The 14,955-nt window shown below is 34.7% G+C and overlaps 1 protein-coding gene across 3 annotated transcripts in view; it reads left to right on the forward strand.

The window, feature by feature from the left end:
* The window catches only part of LOC109021173 (protein SABRE), a 34,417-nt gene extending 21,582 nt beyond the window's left edge, over positions 1 to 12,835 (forward strand). For 2 of the 3 annotated variants that reach the window (XM_035682816.1, XM_035682817.1), the window contains exons 9-17: positions 410 to 634; positions 7,468 to 7,607; positions 9,135 to 9,207; positions 10,102 to 10,203; positions 10,312 to 10,485; positions 10,687 to 11,016; positions 11,107 to 11,274; positions 11,600 to 11,981; positions 12,202 to 12,311. In XM_035682816.1, the coding sequence (XP_035538709.1) occupies positions 410 to 634; positions 7,468 to 7,607; positions 9,135 to 9,207; positions 10,102 to 10,203; positions 10,312 to 10,485; positions 10,687 to 11,016; positions 11,107 to 11,274; positions 11,600 to 11,981; positions 12,202 to 12,311 (1,704 nt within the window). Of the gene's footprint in view, positions 1 to 409; positions 635 to 7,467; positions 7,608 to 9,134; positions 9,208 to 10,101; positions 10,204 to 10,311; positions 10,486 to 10,686; positions 11,017 to 11,106; positions 11,275 to 11,599; positions 11,982 to 12,201 lie in introns of all 3 variants that reach the window. The other variant, XM_019003749.2, reaches the window with a different exon arrangement.
* The last annotated feature ends 2,120 nt before the right edge of the window (positions 12,836 to 14,955 follow it).

Genomic DNA, 14,955 nt, shown 5'->3' on the forward strand with positions numbered 1-14,955 from the left:
GTTTTGGTTACCAAACCTGCCCTTAGTGATGGATCTCCAGAATTTTTTTCCAATGGTTATATAAAGACTTATGGGCCTAAAAAAATTAGTGATCCTTCTTCATATTGTTGTTCTAAATTAGAATCTTTTTCGTTTTATTATTTATGAAACTAAACTCTATTTAGCATTTCTTGGTTTGTTTCTCAAGTGTGTAGATGGAATAGTGTATCTGCAAACACCAGAATATGCATTCTGTTGTTGCTGTTATCTAAAGTTTGTTTCTGTGATTTTCATGTAATCCTGCGCTCTCCCTCCCCCTCCCTCTAGTGTGAAGTGTTTATTCTCATGTATGTTTATATCCACACATCCAAATATCAATGTTCTTTTTGAGTCTGTTATGGATTTTAAAGTATGGGCTTTACCTTTTCAGGTCCAAGGACTAAAGAGAGATCTTGTAAATGCTCAAAAAGTCAGGAAGGCAGCATCTGTATCATTGAGGATGGCCATGCAGAAAGCTGCTCAGCTGCGACTCATGGAGAAGGAAAAGAACAAAGGCCCCTCTTATGCCATGCGTATTTCTTTGCAAATTAACAAAGTGGTTTGGAGCATGCTTGCAGATGGTAAATCTTTTGCTGAAGCTGAGCTAAATGATATGGTGAGTGTGTATGATCTTTCAGTGTACACAACAGTTGAATTCTTCTTATTTTCTCAAGACATTAATTAATTTATCTTAGGGATTGATAAGTGGGTGGAAATGGTATTAGTGATGGGGAATGAGATGAGATAAGAAATCTGTGAATAGTAGTGAATGGTTTGTGAATAGTAGTGAAATGATTTGAGTTAAGATGTTTTATTAGGTTTTGGAAAAGGAGGGAGAAAAAGTTGAATAAAAATATTATAAAGTTAAAAAATTATTGTTAGAAAATTATTTTTTAATATTATTTTTGTTTTGGAAATTGAAAAAGTTGATTTTTTTTTTTGTGTTTTGTTTGGAAGTTTGGAAAAGTTGTAATGAATAGGTAATGACTAGATGAAAAAGTTGAAAATTTTAAATTGAAAAGTGTTAGTGTTTGAGTGATATTTGGAAAGGAAATGAGATGAGATGGGTTCCCAAACGAGGCCGAAGTTTCTGGAAAAATATAGGTACTTTTAAAGATCTGCTGTCAACTTTCGAAGTGAGTAAAACACTTTTTATTCCTTATAACATTGTTTTGTTTTGATGGTAAGGTTGAAAATGGTGCTTGTTAGGATCAAATTTTACAGATAACTCTTTCATGATTAAGCAATCTCAGTGAAAAGAGTAATAATGATAAAGGGAAAATAATTGATGGGTTTTGCTTGTCTCCAGTTAGCTCCCTTGGTAGTTCTTCTGAAAGCTACTTGGCTGCTCGCCCATTAAACGATACAAACTTGTATAAAGCTTGACTGGCTCGAATAATGTTCGTGAACAAACTCGTATGAAGCTCGACTCGTATATATTTATACATATATAATACAATATATATATAATAGCCAAAAGTTATATATGTATTATTAATTACATATATAGAATTATATTGACTTATAGTTATAGTCCAGTACATATACTATAAATTTAATTTATAATATTAATATATCATATTGATATATTTATCTTATTCTTATCAAATATTGAATTGTCATATAAAACTTTATGCTTACAGGCTATAGGCTATAGGCTATAGATGATAGTCATAACATATTAACTTATAACTTATCACTTATGATTCTATCATTCTATGAAGTACTATTGACCACTTTACAATATTGTTATTAATCTAATATGATTATTAAAGACTTATCACTTATGATTCTATCATTATTTATTCTATGAAGTTACATCGTATTTATGATTCTATCATTCTATAAAGTACTATTAATAACTTATCACTAGTTATTAATCTTATTACTTTATATATGATTAATCACTAGACTCTAGACTAGTGTCTATTGTATAGTCAGTCTAGTGACTAGTATTAGTAGTCCAGTATTAATTGTTACATAATACAGATGCATTATAACTACAAGTATAAATAATATTATTATTTTATGCAAATATAAGACCATAGGGTATCAATATTTAAGTATCAATATACTCATTTTGTAGTTAATATACGGTATTAGTATAATAGTATTATTATATTTTATTACCTAATATAACTGTACTAAATTATAATGTTTGATAAAATATAATGTTAGACAATTTTATATAATTAAATACTATAAATAAATATATATATTTTTTACAACACTACTAGCTAGTTTTATAAATGATGGTATATAAAGATTAACATGTATTATAATTTATATAGACTATAGTATTTTTTTAAACAAAATATAGTAGTATTAATATAGTATTTAATTTTGTAGGTACTTAACTTACTTTGGTCCTATGGAGATATTAAGGGCCTGAGGCCGTTGGATCAAACAATCTATATTGTGAGCCGTCGATTCCATACCCTAAAGCTAGGGTTACAAACTTACGCTCCTGCTTAGTCTTACGTCGTTTCACTCTCAAGTTTCACTGTCTCACACTTTGACTCACTCCTTCAAACCTTCTCTCAAAGCCATCGAGAAACCCTAGCCTCCTATGCTTACGCCGGTTAGCTCCTATTCGATTTGCATGGAATCAAGGGTTGAATCAAGCCTTGATTCTCGAAGGCTTGTAGTCAGGGATTCTCGAGGGGCCGAGAGTGATACCGGCTGCAATTGCGAGAAACCCTAGCAGATGCAGCTGGCAGCCGTATTTTCGGGGAGTCGTGGTTGTAATCTCAATCTCTGAGATCGCAGCCGGGCCTCGACAAACGGTCATTAAATGCTTGCATTTGTGACTCCCAACCAACCGAATCCCTGATTCCGTGGTTTGTGGTTCTTTGGTTCGTCAATTCTTCCGTCTATGAGTCGATTACCCAGGTTCTTTTCCTGTTTCTAAACATTCGGTTGGGAACTTGGCAGATTTGGAGCCATTTATCTAGTTATCAACTTATCTGAGTATTTTCAAAGATTCATTCGGGTTCTCTCCTAATTATTTGTAAATAGTAGTATTGTTACATTGTAGATCTAGATCTAATCATCTAAGTACGCCAAACTCCTAAGTGGTCAGTGGTGTGACACTGTTCTGCCATACATCACCAGTCGTCTGTGCATGCTTCTGTGATTGTCTATCACTTTGATTGATAAGTTTATGTTTTATTCATTTTTTATTTTGTAATGGCAAAATATGCCCTGTTAGGCTGTTAACTCTTTTCCTATATTGATTTTGCTATTGTTTACAAATATCTGTTTCAAGCTTTATATATGATATCTAAAAATTGTGGAAAAAACCTTTTGAAGAGCTTGCCTACAAACCTATGCTTGAAGCAAAATTTCCAATCCGCTGTGAGTTTAACTTATTCCCCCACCTATCTGGTGCTATGTTATATTTATATACTATAGATTTTCAATTTTTCATTTGCTTCTCTGAGTTCTCTTGAGTTATTTGTGTATATTGTTGACTGGAGTCGGGAGTGTGGAGATTTGGTTCTGGTTTTATGTTCTTGCTCCAAGTATTTAAAGATATTTTCTTTTAAATGTTTTGGTTGATTAATCTGATCCTATCTGGTTCTTGCTTAATGCTTTATGTTCTTGCATGAACTATTTAATGATGCTTTCTTGTTCATGTTTTTGTTGATTAATCTGATCATATTTGGTTCTTGTCTTAAGTATTTAAAGATGCTTTATTTTACATATCTTGGTTGATTAATCTTATCCAATTTGTTCTATGTTTATGTTCTTACTTCAAGTATTTAAATATGTTTTCTTGAACTTGTTTTGGTTGATTATAAATTATCCTATCTAGTTCTTGCTTCATGTTCTTGCTTCAACTATATAATTATGCTTTTTTTAACATGTTTTGGTTGATTAATCTTATCCTATTTGGTTCTTGCTTTAGGTTCTTGCTTTAAGTATTTAAATATGCTCTATTTAACATGTCTTGGTTGATTATAAATTATCATTTCTGTTAAATGTTTATGTTCTTGTTGAAAGTATGAAATGATGCTTTCTTTAACATGTTTTGGTTGATAAATCTTATCCAATATGTTCTATGTTTATGTTCTTGCTTCAAATATGAAATTGTGCTTTATTTAACATGTTTTGGTTGATAAATCTTATGTTTTCTGTTCTATGTTTATGCTGTTGCTTCAAGTATGAAATGGTGTTGTGATTAATATATTTTGGTTCATAAATCTTATTCAATCTGTTTTATGTTTATTTTTTGCTTCAAGTATGAAATGGTGGTGTGTTTAACATGTTTTGATTGATAAATTTTATCCAATCTATTCTATGGTTATGTTGTTGAAGTGCCTTGCTTCTGAAGGCACATCGAGCCACCAAGGCAGGGCTGTATACTGAAATTGTTTGAGTCAAAATTGTTTGACTTTAACATCTTTTAGTTGATTAGTATCAACTGTATCAGCCTTGCCTTCTGCAAGCACAATAAGCCATCAAGGCAAGCCTGAATAACAAAACTGTTGGAGTCAAATTCGTTTGACTTTAACATCTTTTAGTATCCTTGCTTATGGAGGCACCTTGAGCCATCAAGACAATGCTGTTTTATTTTAGTTGATTAATATAACCTTTATGGTCAATGTTTATATGTTTATTTTATGTTTCTGGTTTTGTGTTTAAAAAATATTTATTTTAGCAAATGGATGATTGTATTAATGAACTTGATCTGGTGGAGGAGTATGAAAATGAGAACTCCATTGGGATTAACTTAGTAGAGCCTAAATCTGATTATGATGGAGACACTGCAAATACTGAAACCCCTAATACTGTCTCTAGTGAGAGCCCAACAGAGCAAACGATAGCCTATGAAAGAAAGAAGAGAAATAGGACTTCTATTGTATGGAATGATTTTATCGAAATTGAACGAGATGGGGCTAAACAACCTCAATGTAATTGGTGTAAAACTTTGTTTAAAGCATCTCGATCAAGTTTTACGACTACACTACATAGGTATTTGCTAACTTGTTTGTCATACTTGGAGTCTAAGAAAAAACAGAAAGTCTTAGGGCAGGTTTGGGACCTCAAACAAAACACAAAATTCTCATCTCATCTCATCTCATCATTACAACTTTTTCAAATCCCCATACAAAATATAATAAACAATTTAACTTTTTAAAATCCCAATACACTTTTTTCAAATCCCAAAACAATAATAATATTAAAACTTAATATTTTAAACTTCAAAACAAAACACAAAATTCTCATCTCATCTCACCTCCCAAACCTACCCTTAGCAGTTGAATCTAAGGAGGCAGATGGTGGCTTTACCATCTTAAACTTTACCTATGATCGTAGTAGGGTCCGAGAGCTTGCCTCTCACATGATACTTTACCATGAATATCCATTTTCTTTATTGGAGCATGTGGTATTTAATAAGTTAATGAGTGCAAACATTCCATATTGGAAAAAAAATGTCTAGGGTTGCTACAAATAAGGAATGGATGAAAACTTATGAGACTGAAAAGACAAAGTTAAAGGCTTTGCTTAAACCTGTTAACAAAGTTCATATCACAACTAACATGTGGACTTGTCAAAAACTTTCATATATGGTAGTGACATGTCATTTTATAGATACTGATTGGCATTTTCAGAGGCGTGTGTTGAACTTTTGTAATGTGTCACCTCCACATGCTGACATTCTTATTGCTGATACTTTAGAAAAGTGTTTCCAAGATTGGGGAATTGAGAATAAAATTAGTTCAATTACTGTTGACAATGCAATTTCTAATGATGTTGCCATTAAGATCTTGAAAGATGATTTTAGATTGAAGAAAACATTGTCTGTTGGAGGGAAATTGTTTCATGTATGCTGTTGTGTGCATATAACTAATTTACTTGTGTAATTTGGACTTGGGGAGATTAGGGAGATCATTGATTGTGTGAGAGATGGTATAAAATATCTGGTAGCATCAGAGAGTAGGCTAAAACAATTTAGTGAAATTGCAAAACAGTTGCAATTGCCCTCAAAGAAACTGATTTTAAATGTGCCTACAAGATGGAACAACACATTAATGTTGGATGTTGCAATTCAGTTCAAAGAAGTTTTTCCCAAATATGGTGATAGAGATAACAGTTTTGAATGGGTTCCAACTGTTGAAGAGTGGGGGGGCAAGTTGAAAATGTTTGTCAACTACTTGCTATTTTCAATTAAGTAACCAATATTATATCCGGAAGTGATTACCCAACAGCAAACTTATTTCTTTCTGAAATATGGAGAATGAAAGACATCTTGGATAAGAAGAGTAGAGATGAGAATGAGTACATGAAATCAATGGTAAGAAAAATGAGTGCTAACTTTGAAAATTATTGGGGCGAGTGTAATCTATTGATGGCAATTGTTGTGGTGTTAGACCCTAAATTCAAGATGGTGCTGATCCAGTTTTGTTTTCCTTTAATTTGTTAAGAGCCAGAAGCTTCCAAGAATATTTAGCATGTCTCTCAAGTGTTGCATGAATTATATGATGAGTATGTTTAGGAATACAATTCTACTCTTGAGGCTCCATTCATGAGTTATATGCTGATGAGTATGTTCAAGATTTCTGGCTCCATTCATGAAGACTAAGGACTTTACTAAGCTTACTCCACATTTTTGTTTTGAAGTTTAATGTACTAAGTTCCATAATTTTTTTTGTAAAGTATTTTTTGATTCAGTTGTTTCATTAGGATGTCAATGTCATTTAATGTACCATAGCCATAATAGACTCTTGAAGGCTTCATGATGTAAATTTGTATTTAATTTTTTATTTCATGTCTGTATTTATTTAAATTTTTTATTATTTATTTTGGGAAAAAAAAAAGTTCCAATCTCGAGCCTAGCTCGGCTGAACTCGAGCTTGGCTCGTTAACAAACCAAGCTTTGAGCCAAGCTTGAGTTTACTTTACAAGTAAACGAGCCGAGCTCGATCTAAACCTTAGGCCCAGCTTATAAACGAGCCGAGCCCAAGCTCGCTCGTCTTGTGAACAAGCCGAGCTCACACATCCCATGCTTGCTTGAGCTCAACTTGTTACAGCCCTATTTAATATGTCTACTCAAACCCTTTCCATGAAACTTAAGAGCCGAGTTTTGGTTCACTTGTGCCATTTGGACGACTATGGTTATCTTAGTGGTTTCATGGGTATTAATAAAACTTGGCTTTAGAGAGAGTTGATGTGAAATCTTCCAATGATTATTAGAGCAGGAGTAATAGAGGGCTTGATTACTTATATCAGGCACTTCATTTGGCTATCTTTGTTTTGCCTGAGTTTGATGTTGGTGTATATTCTTTGTTTTGATGGACATGATTTCACATTGTTGGATATTAATTCAACAAATGCCAGTATCCTTCATGAGTGCTCTAGGTTGTATTATTCTTATGGTATTGGTAGCATTTGCTTTTCAAAGACTGGCAGCTGATATAATTCTATAATTTTTCCTGTGAACAGATTTATGACTTTGATCGGGATTACAAAGATGTCGGTGTTGCTCAGTTCACAACAAAATATTTTGTTGTCAGAAACTGCTTGCATAAAGCCAAATCTGATATGCTTTTATCTGCATGGAATCCTCCGCCTGAGTGGGGAAAGTATGAACTTTTTTCCTAGCTTTTTGCTGCATTTGGTTTTACTATTAGGTTATTAGTCATTCAGTTCATAGAAAATCTCAATATCCGTTCTTTCCATTCACTTTTGTTGTGGCTCTTTTGAACTCCTGTATGTGTTTGCTCTACCATAGTGTCTGTGCTACTGTCAAAATATTCCTGGTTAAAAGAAGCCGATCTCCTGTCTGGAAAATGTGAAATCTGGCATTATGCCCTTGATTGTGACTCTCTCTCTAGTTCTTAACAAATTTTACCTTAGTGTCCATGCCCTTTAATGGCTTTCGTTTTTATGGTTCAGTTACATGGGTTATAATCTTGGCATCCAATCCTTTCGTGGCCCAAATCTTCCTCTTAAATTTTTAGTGGAATTTTCAACCTAAGCACCAGTGATTGCTATTCCATTCTAATTAAACATTTTGCCATGTCCCACTTCATCTCAATGAACTGTTTTAATTGGAGAGAAATGATTGCTATTCCATTCTAATAAAACATTTTGCCATGTCCCACTTCATCTTAATGAACCGTTTTAGTTGGAGAGAGATGAAACGATGGCTCCATTGTGCTTAATATGGTACATTTAGAACAAATACAACGGCTGCAATTTTGAAGACTGAGAGAATGCTACTAGAGCTAAAAGTACTCAAATCTTTATATGAATGATCAACCGTCCACAACAATACTAGATTTTCCTCTTGTAGATTTTTCAAATTTGTATTCTCTTTCCCCCTCTTAGCTAGGCATTTTTCTTGTATATACTCCCAATGTACTTGGGTAGCGCTCCTTGTGCTTTTTTAGTAATTTGATTGTGGAGTTTTCTAAATGTGGCATCCTTTGATTACTAATTGTAAAAAATTTGATATAGAGGAAAGAAGAAGAAATGTAAGAAAGCTTACAGAGTGTTTTAGACTCTTAAAATTTCAAATTATCTAATATTTAGTGATGTTGACTTTCACATTCTTTTAATTTTAAATGACCTAATTCATGGTTATTTAATTTAGAAATGTATGACATGGCTTAACAGGAGCCAAGCTCTTGCTTTGAAAATTATATAGGTTATAGATTATTCCTTATGATCTTGATTGAAGTCATAAATCCTTTCTAAGCTAAATTCAGTCTCTGTAGTTATGTCCACAACTTTGAGTTCTATGGAATAATGTTTTTCTGTTCATTGTTACTTGTTTTTATCAATATTTATCTCGTATATGCTACTGTTACAATACAATCTGGCATTATCGGTTCAATGTATTTGCCAATTTGTCCATATTATTTATGTTCTGAAGTGTGTTGTGACAACAAACAAATGATGATGCTATAGTATAAATAAACATATCCTAGAAATCATTCAAACGTTGTAAGTCTAAGAAGGATAGACTGTCTAAGATTGTCGCGCTAATATTCTTGAAACTGCTATTCTAGGCTCCGAAGTTTTATCTGTTTGCTTTTCTTACCTTTATTCTTTCGAGTAGTAGAGAGTTGGTAACTGCTTACAATCTTCTTACTCTCTGTCTCTAGAAAGGTCATGCTTCGCGTAGATGCAAAGCAGGGAGCTCCAAGGGAAGGAAACTCTCCACTTGAACTTTTCCAGGTGACAAGCTTACTTGGTTTCCTTCTGAGCAGATTGTTATTAACATTATTTTGAGTTGCTAAATAGCATTTAATTTAAAACATCTGTGTTTGCATCTATTTCAAATGTTATATTTCAACTCAACGCAGCTGTACCATACCCCTAATCTAAACAAGAGAGGATATGAAGAAAAAATATTGCTTTTTTTTTTGTCCTTTGTCATCGATTTTGTTTGCATTAAAGTTGGCTATTTCTGATGTGAATTTGAGCTTAAATTCTAGCATCCCTGATTTTCTAATCAGGGTAGAACAATAACCCAACAGATTCCTGTCAAAAATACCTGAAAGCCAATAGATTTTATGTGGTGAAGGCTTGTGATCTTTGGAAACTTCTTTGTTCTTAACATGCCACACCTATCTGGCATTGCCTCCCAGTTTGAATACTAGTGCTATAAGCAATCCTTCTCGGAGAGTGAGGAGGTCGAATATGGAATATTTTGGAAAAAAACTCTAATGATTATGCCTGTATTATATCATGTATCTGCAATGTGAGAAGATTTTAGTTATTGGAGATTAAGGCCCCGTTTGGATAGTTAAAGTGTTTCATCTCATCTTATCTCATTTCATCATTACAACTTTTTCAAATTTCCACATAAAATATAATAAACAATTCAACTTTTTTAAATCTCAAAACAATAATAATATTAAAAGATAATATTCTAACAATATTTTATTTAACTTTCAACTTTTATCTAAAATCATCTCATATCTTCTCACTATCCAAACCGCACCTAACATTTTAGCCACCCCCCTGTTAGTGAATAGTTTCTGTTGAAAGAGCAGCTTTTGTCTATCAGATTAATTTGGATGCGGTTAGTGTTTATTGTTTAATGCCGGTTATTTATTATTGTTGTAGGTGGAGATATATCCCCTTAAGATCCATTTAACAGAGGCAATGTATAGAATGATGTGGGATTATTTCTTCCCTGAAGAAGAACAAGATTCGCAGCGACGGCAGGTTAGTCGGGGGTAATTTGTTGATACATTATTATAGCGGACAATTTAAAAGAATGATTACTTGGTTATATAAGCTATGGCAATTGGTGGTTTACATTGAGATGTGCAGGAAGTGTGGAAGGTTTCAACGACTGCTGGTTCAAAACGTGTAAAGAAAGGCTTATTAATCCATGAAGCTTCAGCGTCAAGCAGTCATTCAACAAAAGAGTCCGAGACCACTTCTAAAACAACTGCTGCTGCCTCTGTTACAAATCAACACTCTGTCCATGCTGATTCTGCTCAAGTAAGTTTCCATGTCTATTTGGCCATATGATTCTTAAAACAATGTGTACATAAAATGTGTACATATGATTCTTAGACAGGATACCCAGTAACTTTATATCTTCTAATAGGGGGAAAATATGATATTGTTCTTTTTTATTCTAGCACATAAGTTTTATATGTTAGTCTTAAAAAGAGTTTGAAACCTGTGTTCACCATGCAGGCTTCAAAGTTGCAAAACCCAAAAGCAAACACTGCTAGTGGTTCAACCCCGGAGCTAAGAAGAACATCATCTTTTGATAGAACATGGGAGGAAAATGTTGCAGAATCCGTTGCTAATGAACTTGTCTTACACAGCATCTCTTCCTCAAAAAGTGAGCCGCTTGGTTCTATTGACCAAGTAGATGAATCCTCAAAAAATAAGTTGAAAGAGTCTAAAGCTATCAAATCTGGTCGGGCCTCTCACGAAGAAAAAAAGGTAGCAAAGTCTCATGAAGAAAAAAGATCCAGACCTCGAAAAATGATGGAGTTTCATAATATCAAGATAAGCCAGGTTGGTCCAGTTTGCGTGTAGTCATAATCAAACATTTGTGTAGCAGTAATTTGGCTGTTGTAACCAAACGCTGTATATCTTTTTGTGCAGGTTGAGTTGTTGGTTACTTATGAAGGATCAAGGTTTGTCGTGAATGATCTGAAGTTGCTGATGGATACATTTCACCGTGTTGAATTCACTGGAACTTGGCGGAGACTGTTCTCGCGAGTTAAGAAGCATATAATCTGGGGAGTCCTGAAGTCTGTCACAGGAATGCAGGTAAAGAATCTTCATTGACAAACATTCAAGTTCTCCCAACCACTGCTAATCAACCAGCATTTGCCATCTTTAGCTGGGTCATGACACATTTAGAAAGCTTTACCTTCCTCTATGGAACCTCTATGGAACATAAGGAAAACATTATTGTTTTTATCATCAGTATTGTTGTGCAGATCTCTAATATACCTTTATATAAGACCTTAGGAATTTCTCTTGAAAGCTAAAGTTTCTAATATATTTTCTTTTTGTTTTTGGGGGAAAATTACAATCACATTGATTCTTTCCATTGGAACCAATTGTCAGAGTCTTTCCATTAATCTTGTAGGGTAAAAAGTTCAAAGACAAAGCGCACAGTCAAAGGGACACTAGCGGAAATGGTGTTCCTGAAAGTGACCTGAATTTCAGTGACAATGAAGGCGGCCAGGCAGGGAACTCTGATCAGTATCCAATTTCCTGGCTTAAGCGTCCAAGTGATGGAGCAGGTGACGGATTTGTTACTTCCATCAGGGGCCTTTTCAATACTCAGCGTCGCAAGGCCAAGGCATTTGTGCTGCGGACTATGAGGGGTGAAGCAGAGAATGATTTTCAAGGTGATTGGAGTGAAAGTGATGTAGAATTTTCTCCTTTTGCTCGGCAGCTCACTATAACAAAAGCTAAGAGGCTTATTAGGCGGCATACAAAGAAGTTCCGCTCGAGGGGACAAAAAGGTTTGTGAAATTTTTTCTTTTTTGTTTTCCCGTTTTAATGATTATTCCTTAGAATATCTGCATCCCAGTAAATTCAACCTAAGCAAACATGGTTGGTTATCTGTATTCAGGCAACAATTTGAGTATCTGTTTGGAAGTGATAAAGTATTGGAACTTCTTTCTTTCCAGCTTACCGACTGGATGATTTTAAAACTTCCAGACTGACTTGTTTCTGAATCAGGTTCATCCTCCCAACAGAGAGAATCACTTCCGTCGTCACCAAGGGAGACCACTCCGTTTGAGAGTGATTATTCCAGTGGATCCTCCCCTTATGAGGATTTTCATGAATAGAATTATCTCTTTTTATCCAGTCGGGATATTCCATATTCCTTTATGGAGCACACATCAGAAGCCCCTCAGTCCCTTGTTTGTTAAGGGGTAAAGGAACAGGGTGGTTACCTGCTTTACTTAGTGAGCACCCTCTCGATGAAGAGCTTGAGAGATTCATTTTCCCGCTCATCTTTGAATAAAACACAATATGGGGGATACCTCGAATGGAGGAGATCAATATATGCCTAAAAGGGCTATGAGTATATGAGTAGATCATACCTTCCGTGGTGCTTGACTACAAGGACCTGAGTTGAACTCACCTGCTAGCTCTGGCCTTAAAAATTAAAAATCCTTTTGGCTCAAGGGAGGAAACTAATCCCTTTGCCTCAAAAGGGTTGTCTTTTTGTATATTGTTGTAGCTCGAGTATGGGAATATAGTCTCTAAATTTTGAGTTGCCAGAATTTTGTTATTCTGTACATACATAATATATATATATATATATATATTTGCCAATAGAAATAAAGTTATATTGCCTCTTCTGACTGTTTAGTCCCCATATGCTCTGTGGAAATTATATTTACGGAAGAATTTAATTTCCTACGTGAAATGTAAATAGCTTTCAACTCTCTGTAAGAATATATGTATGGCAGAAGTTTGATTCTCTACCTTATAGCGTAAAACTAGCTATGGGCATGGGGTATAGTCTGTCCAACAACTCGCTCTTTTTCATGTAGGCTTCCAATAAGTAAGACTATTTCCCTAGACATGTCTCCACGTTTTAACATTGTAGAATTTTTAGTGTATGATAATCGCTTAAACAAACAGGTAGTTTTTTTGTTTTTTTCAAGCAAGCTTAACTTAAACCACATTACAAATATTCAGCATATAACTAATTACATTACAAAGGAGGAGGGTCTTTTCCACTGGGGAAATCCATAAAGCTTGATGGTATTAGGATTAAAGGGTTATTTCCAAGGGCCTAGTAGAAGCTGCCCGTTGTGCCACATTGTGCGCACATCGGTTTCGAGTTCGATGAATTTTTCCATAGACCAGTTGTCAAAGCTCTCTAGATTGTGCTTGATGTCATTGATAATAACCTGCATAGTCTAGTCTGTGTTTGGATCAGAAGAAGTCACTGCCTTTACCACTTGTTGCGAGTCACCTTTGATTGTAATTTTCTTCAATTCTCTCTGTTTTGCTTCCTTTATACCCATCAAGGCTGCTGCTGCTTCGCCTATATTGGAATTAGTATGAGGGATCAGATCAGCATGACAAATATGATATCTCCTGCATTTATTCTCCCAATTGCTGCAATTATATTGCCTTCTTTTCTAACTGCCACATCAAAATGAATCTGATGAAAATCCCGTGGAGTCTGATGGTGGAGTTCCTCCTCTAGCCTCTTTTTATGTGTCCAAGCATTTCTATGTTCTGCATATCTTCTTAGGACAGTAGCTACAAATGTCATTGGGGATGGTCATGGAGAATTGTGGATCACTTGGTTTCTCAGGAACCAAATACTATCCATAGTTAAGACAGCAAACAGTTGAAATTGTTGTTGTTCTTCCTCAGGGATTGCTAAACCTGCTGCCGAGTTGATAATGATATCAATCTAGTTGTAAATGGTTTGGGGGGCAAGCTACAAATTTGAATTTCTCCACAAGATTCTTGAGAAGGCGCATCTTAAGAAGAGATGGGGCAGGTCTTCTTCTTCATTGCAAAGAGGGGACTGAGTTTGCTCTATGTCCACTTGGATAACCCTTTGTAGATTTGACCTGGTGGGTAAAATGTTGTGACTAACTTTCCAAAGGAATAATTTGAGCCTATCTTGAATGGTGAGCTTCCATAGTTTTTTCCAGTTGGTGGGATTGTGCTGAATTGGAAGGGCTCATTGTGAATTCTTTAGTGCAGCGTAGGCTGATATGACTGAGAATTTTCCTGAGGTGTGGTAAGCCCAATGGAGATTATCATTGAGAAGATGGAAATTATTAGGTCTTTGTAGTGGAATGAAATTTTCAAATGTGGGGATCCAAGGGTCAGACCAAACCTTTATTGAGTTACCATTGTTAACCCTGAAGCAACAACCAGATTTGACAAAATCTTTTGTTTGAAGAAGACTTTTCCAAAACAATGAATCAGTAGGTTTTCCAATGGCTTCCATAAAATCCATCATGCTCAAATACTTTTTCTTTCAACTGGGTTTTCCACATACTGCTTGTGTTGTTTAGGATTGACCAGGCAAATTTTGACAGTAGAGCTTTATTGAAAATGCTCATTTGTTTGAGTCCTAAACCTCCCATGATTTTTGGACTACAGATAGAGTTCCAAGATTTAGGTGTGAAATATTGTGTTCTCTGAGAGTCTATTCCCCACCAAAATCTTCTAAAACTAGAGTCTGGATTTGGAGATTGCTTTTGGTATCATAATAGAGGACATGACATATGAAGGGATGGAGCTAGCAACTGATCTGATGAGAGTAGTCCTCCCTACTCGAGAAAGAATTTTTGACTTCCAGCCTTGAAGTCTATTATGGATTTTTGTTAGGATGTGTGAGAATAGTTCTTTTTTCCTTGATCCTATAAAAAGAGGAAGACTCAAGTATCGAAGTTTTGGAGGTGAATTTTTTAGATTTGGGAGGTCTTTTTATCTCAATTTTTTTTTGCA

This window comes from Juglans regia, chromosome 11 (assembly GCF_001411555.2).
Source record: "Juglans regia cultivar Chandler chromosome 11, Walnut 2.0, whole genome shotgun sequence".
Classification (NCBI taxonomy): Eukaryota; Viridiplantae; Streptophyta; class Magnoliopsida; order Fagales; family Juglandaceae; genus Juglans; species Juglans regia.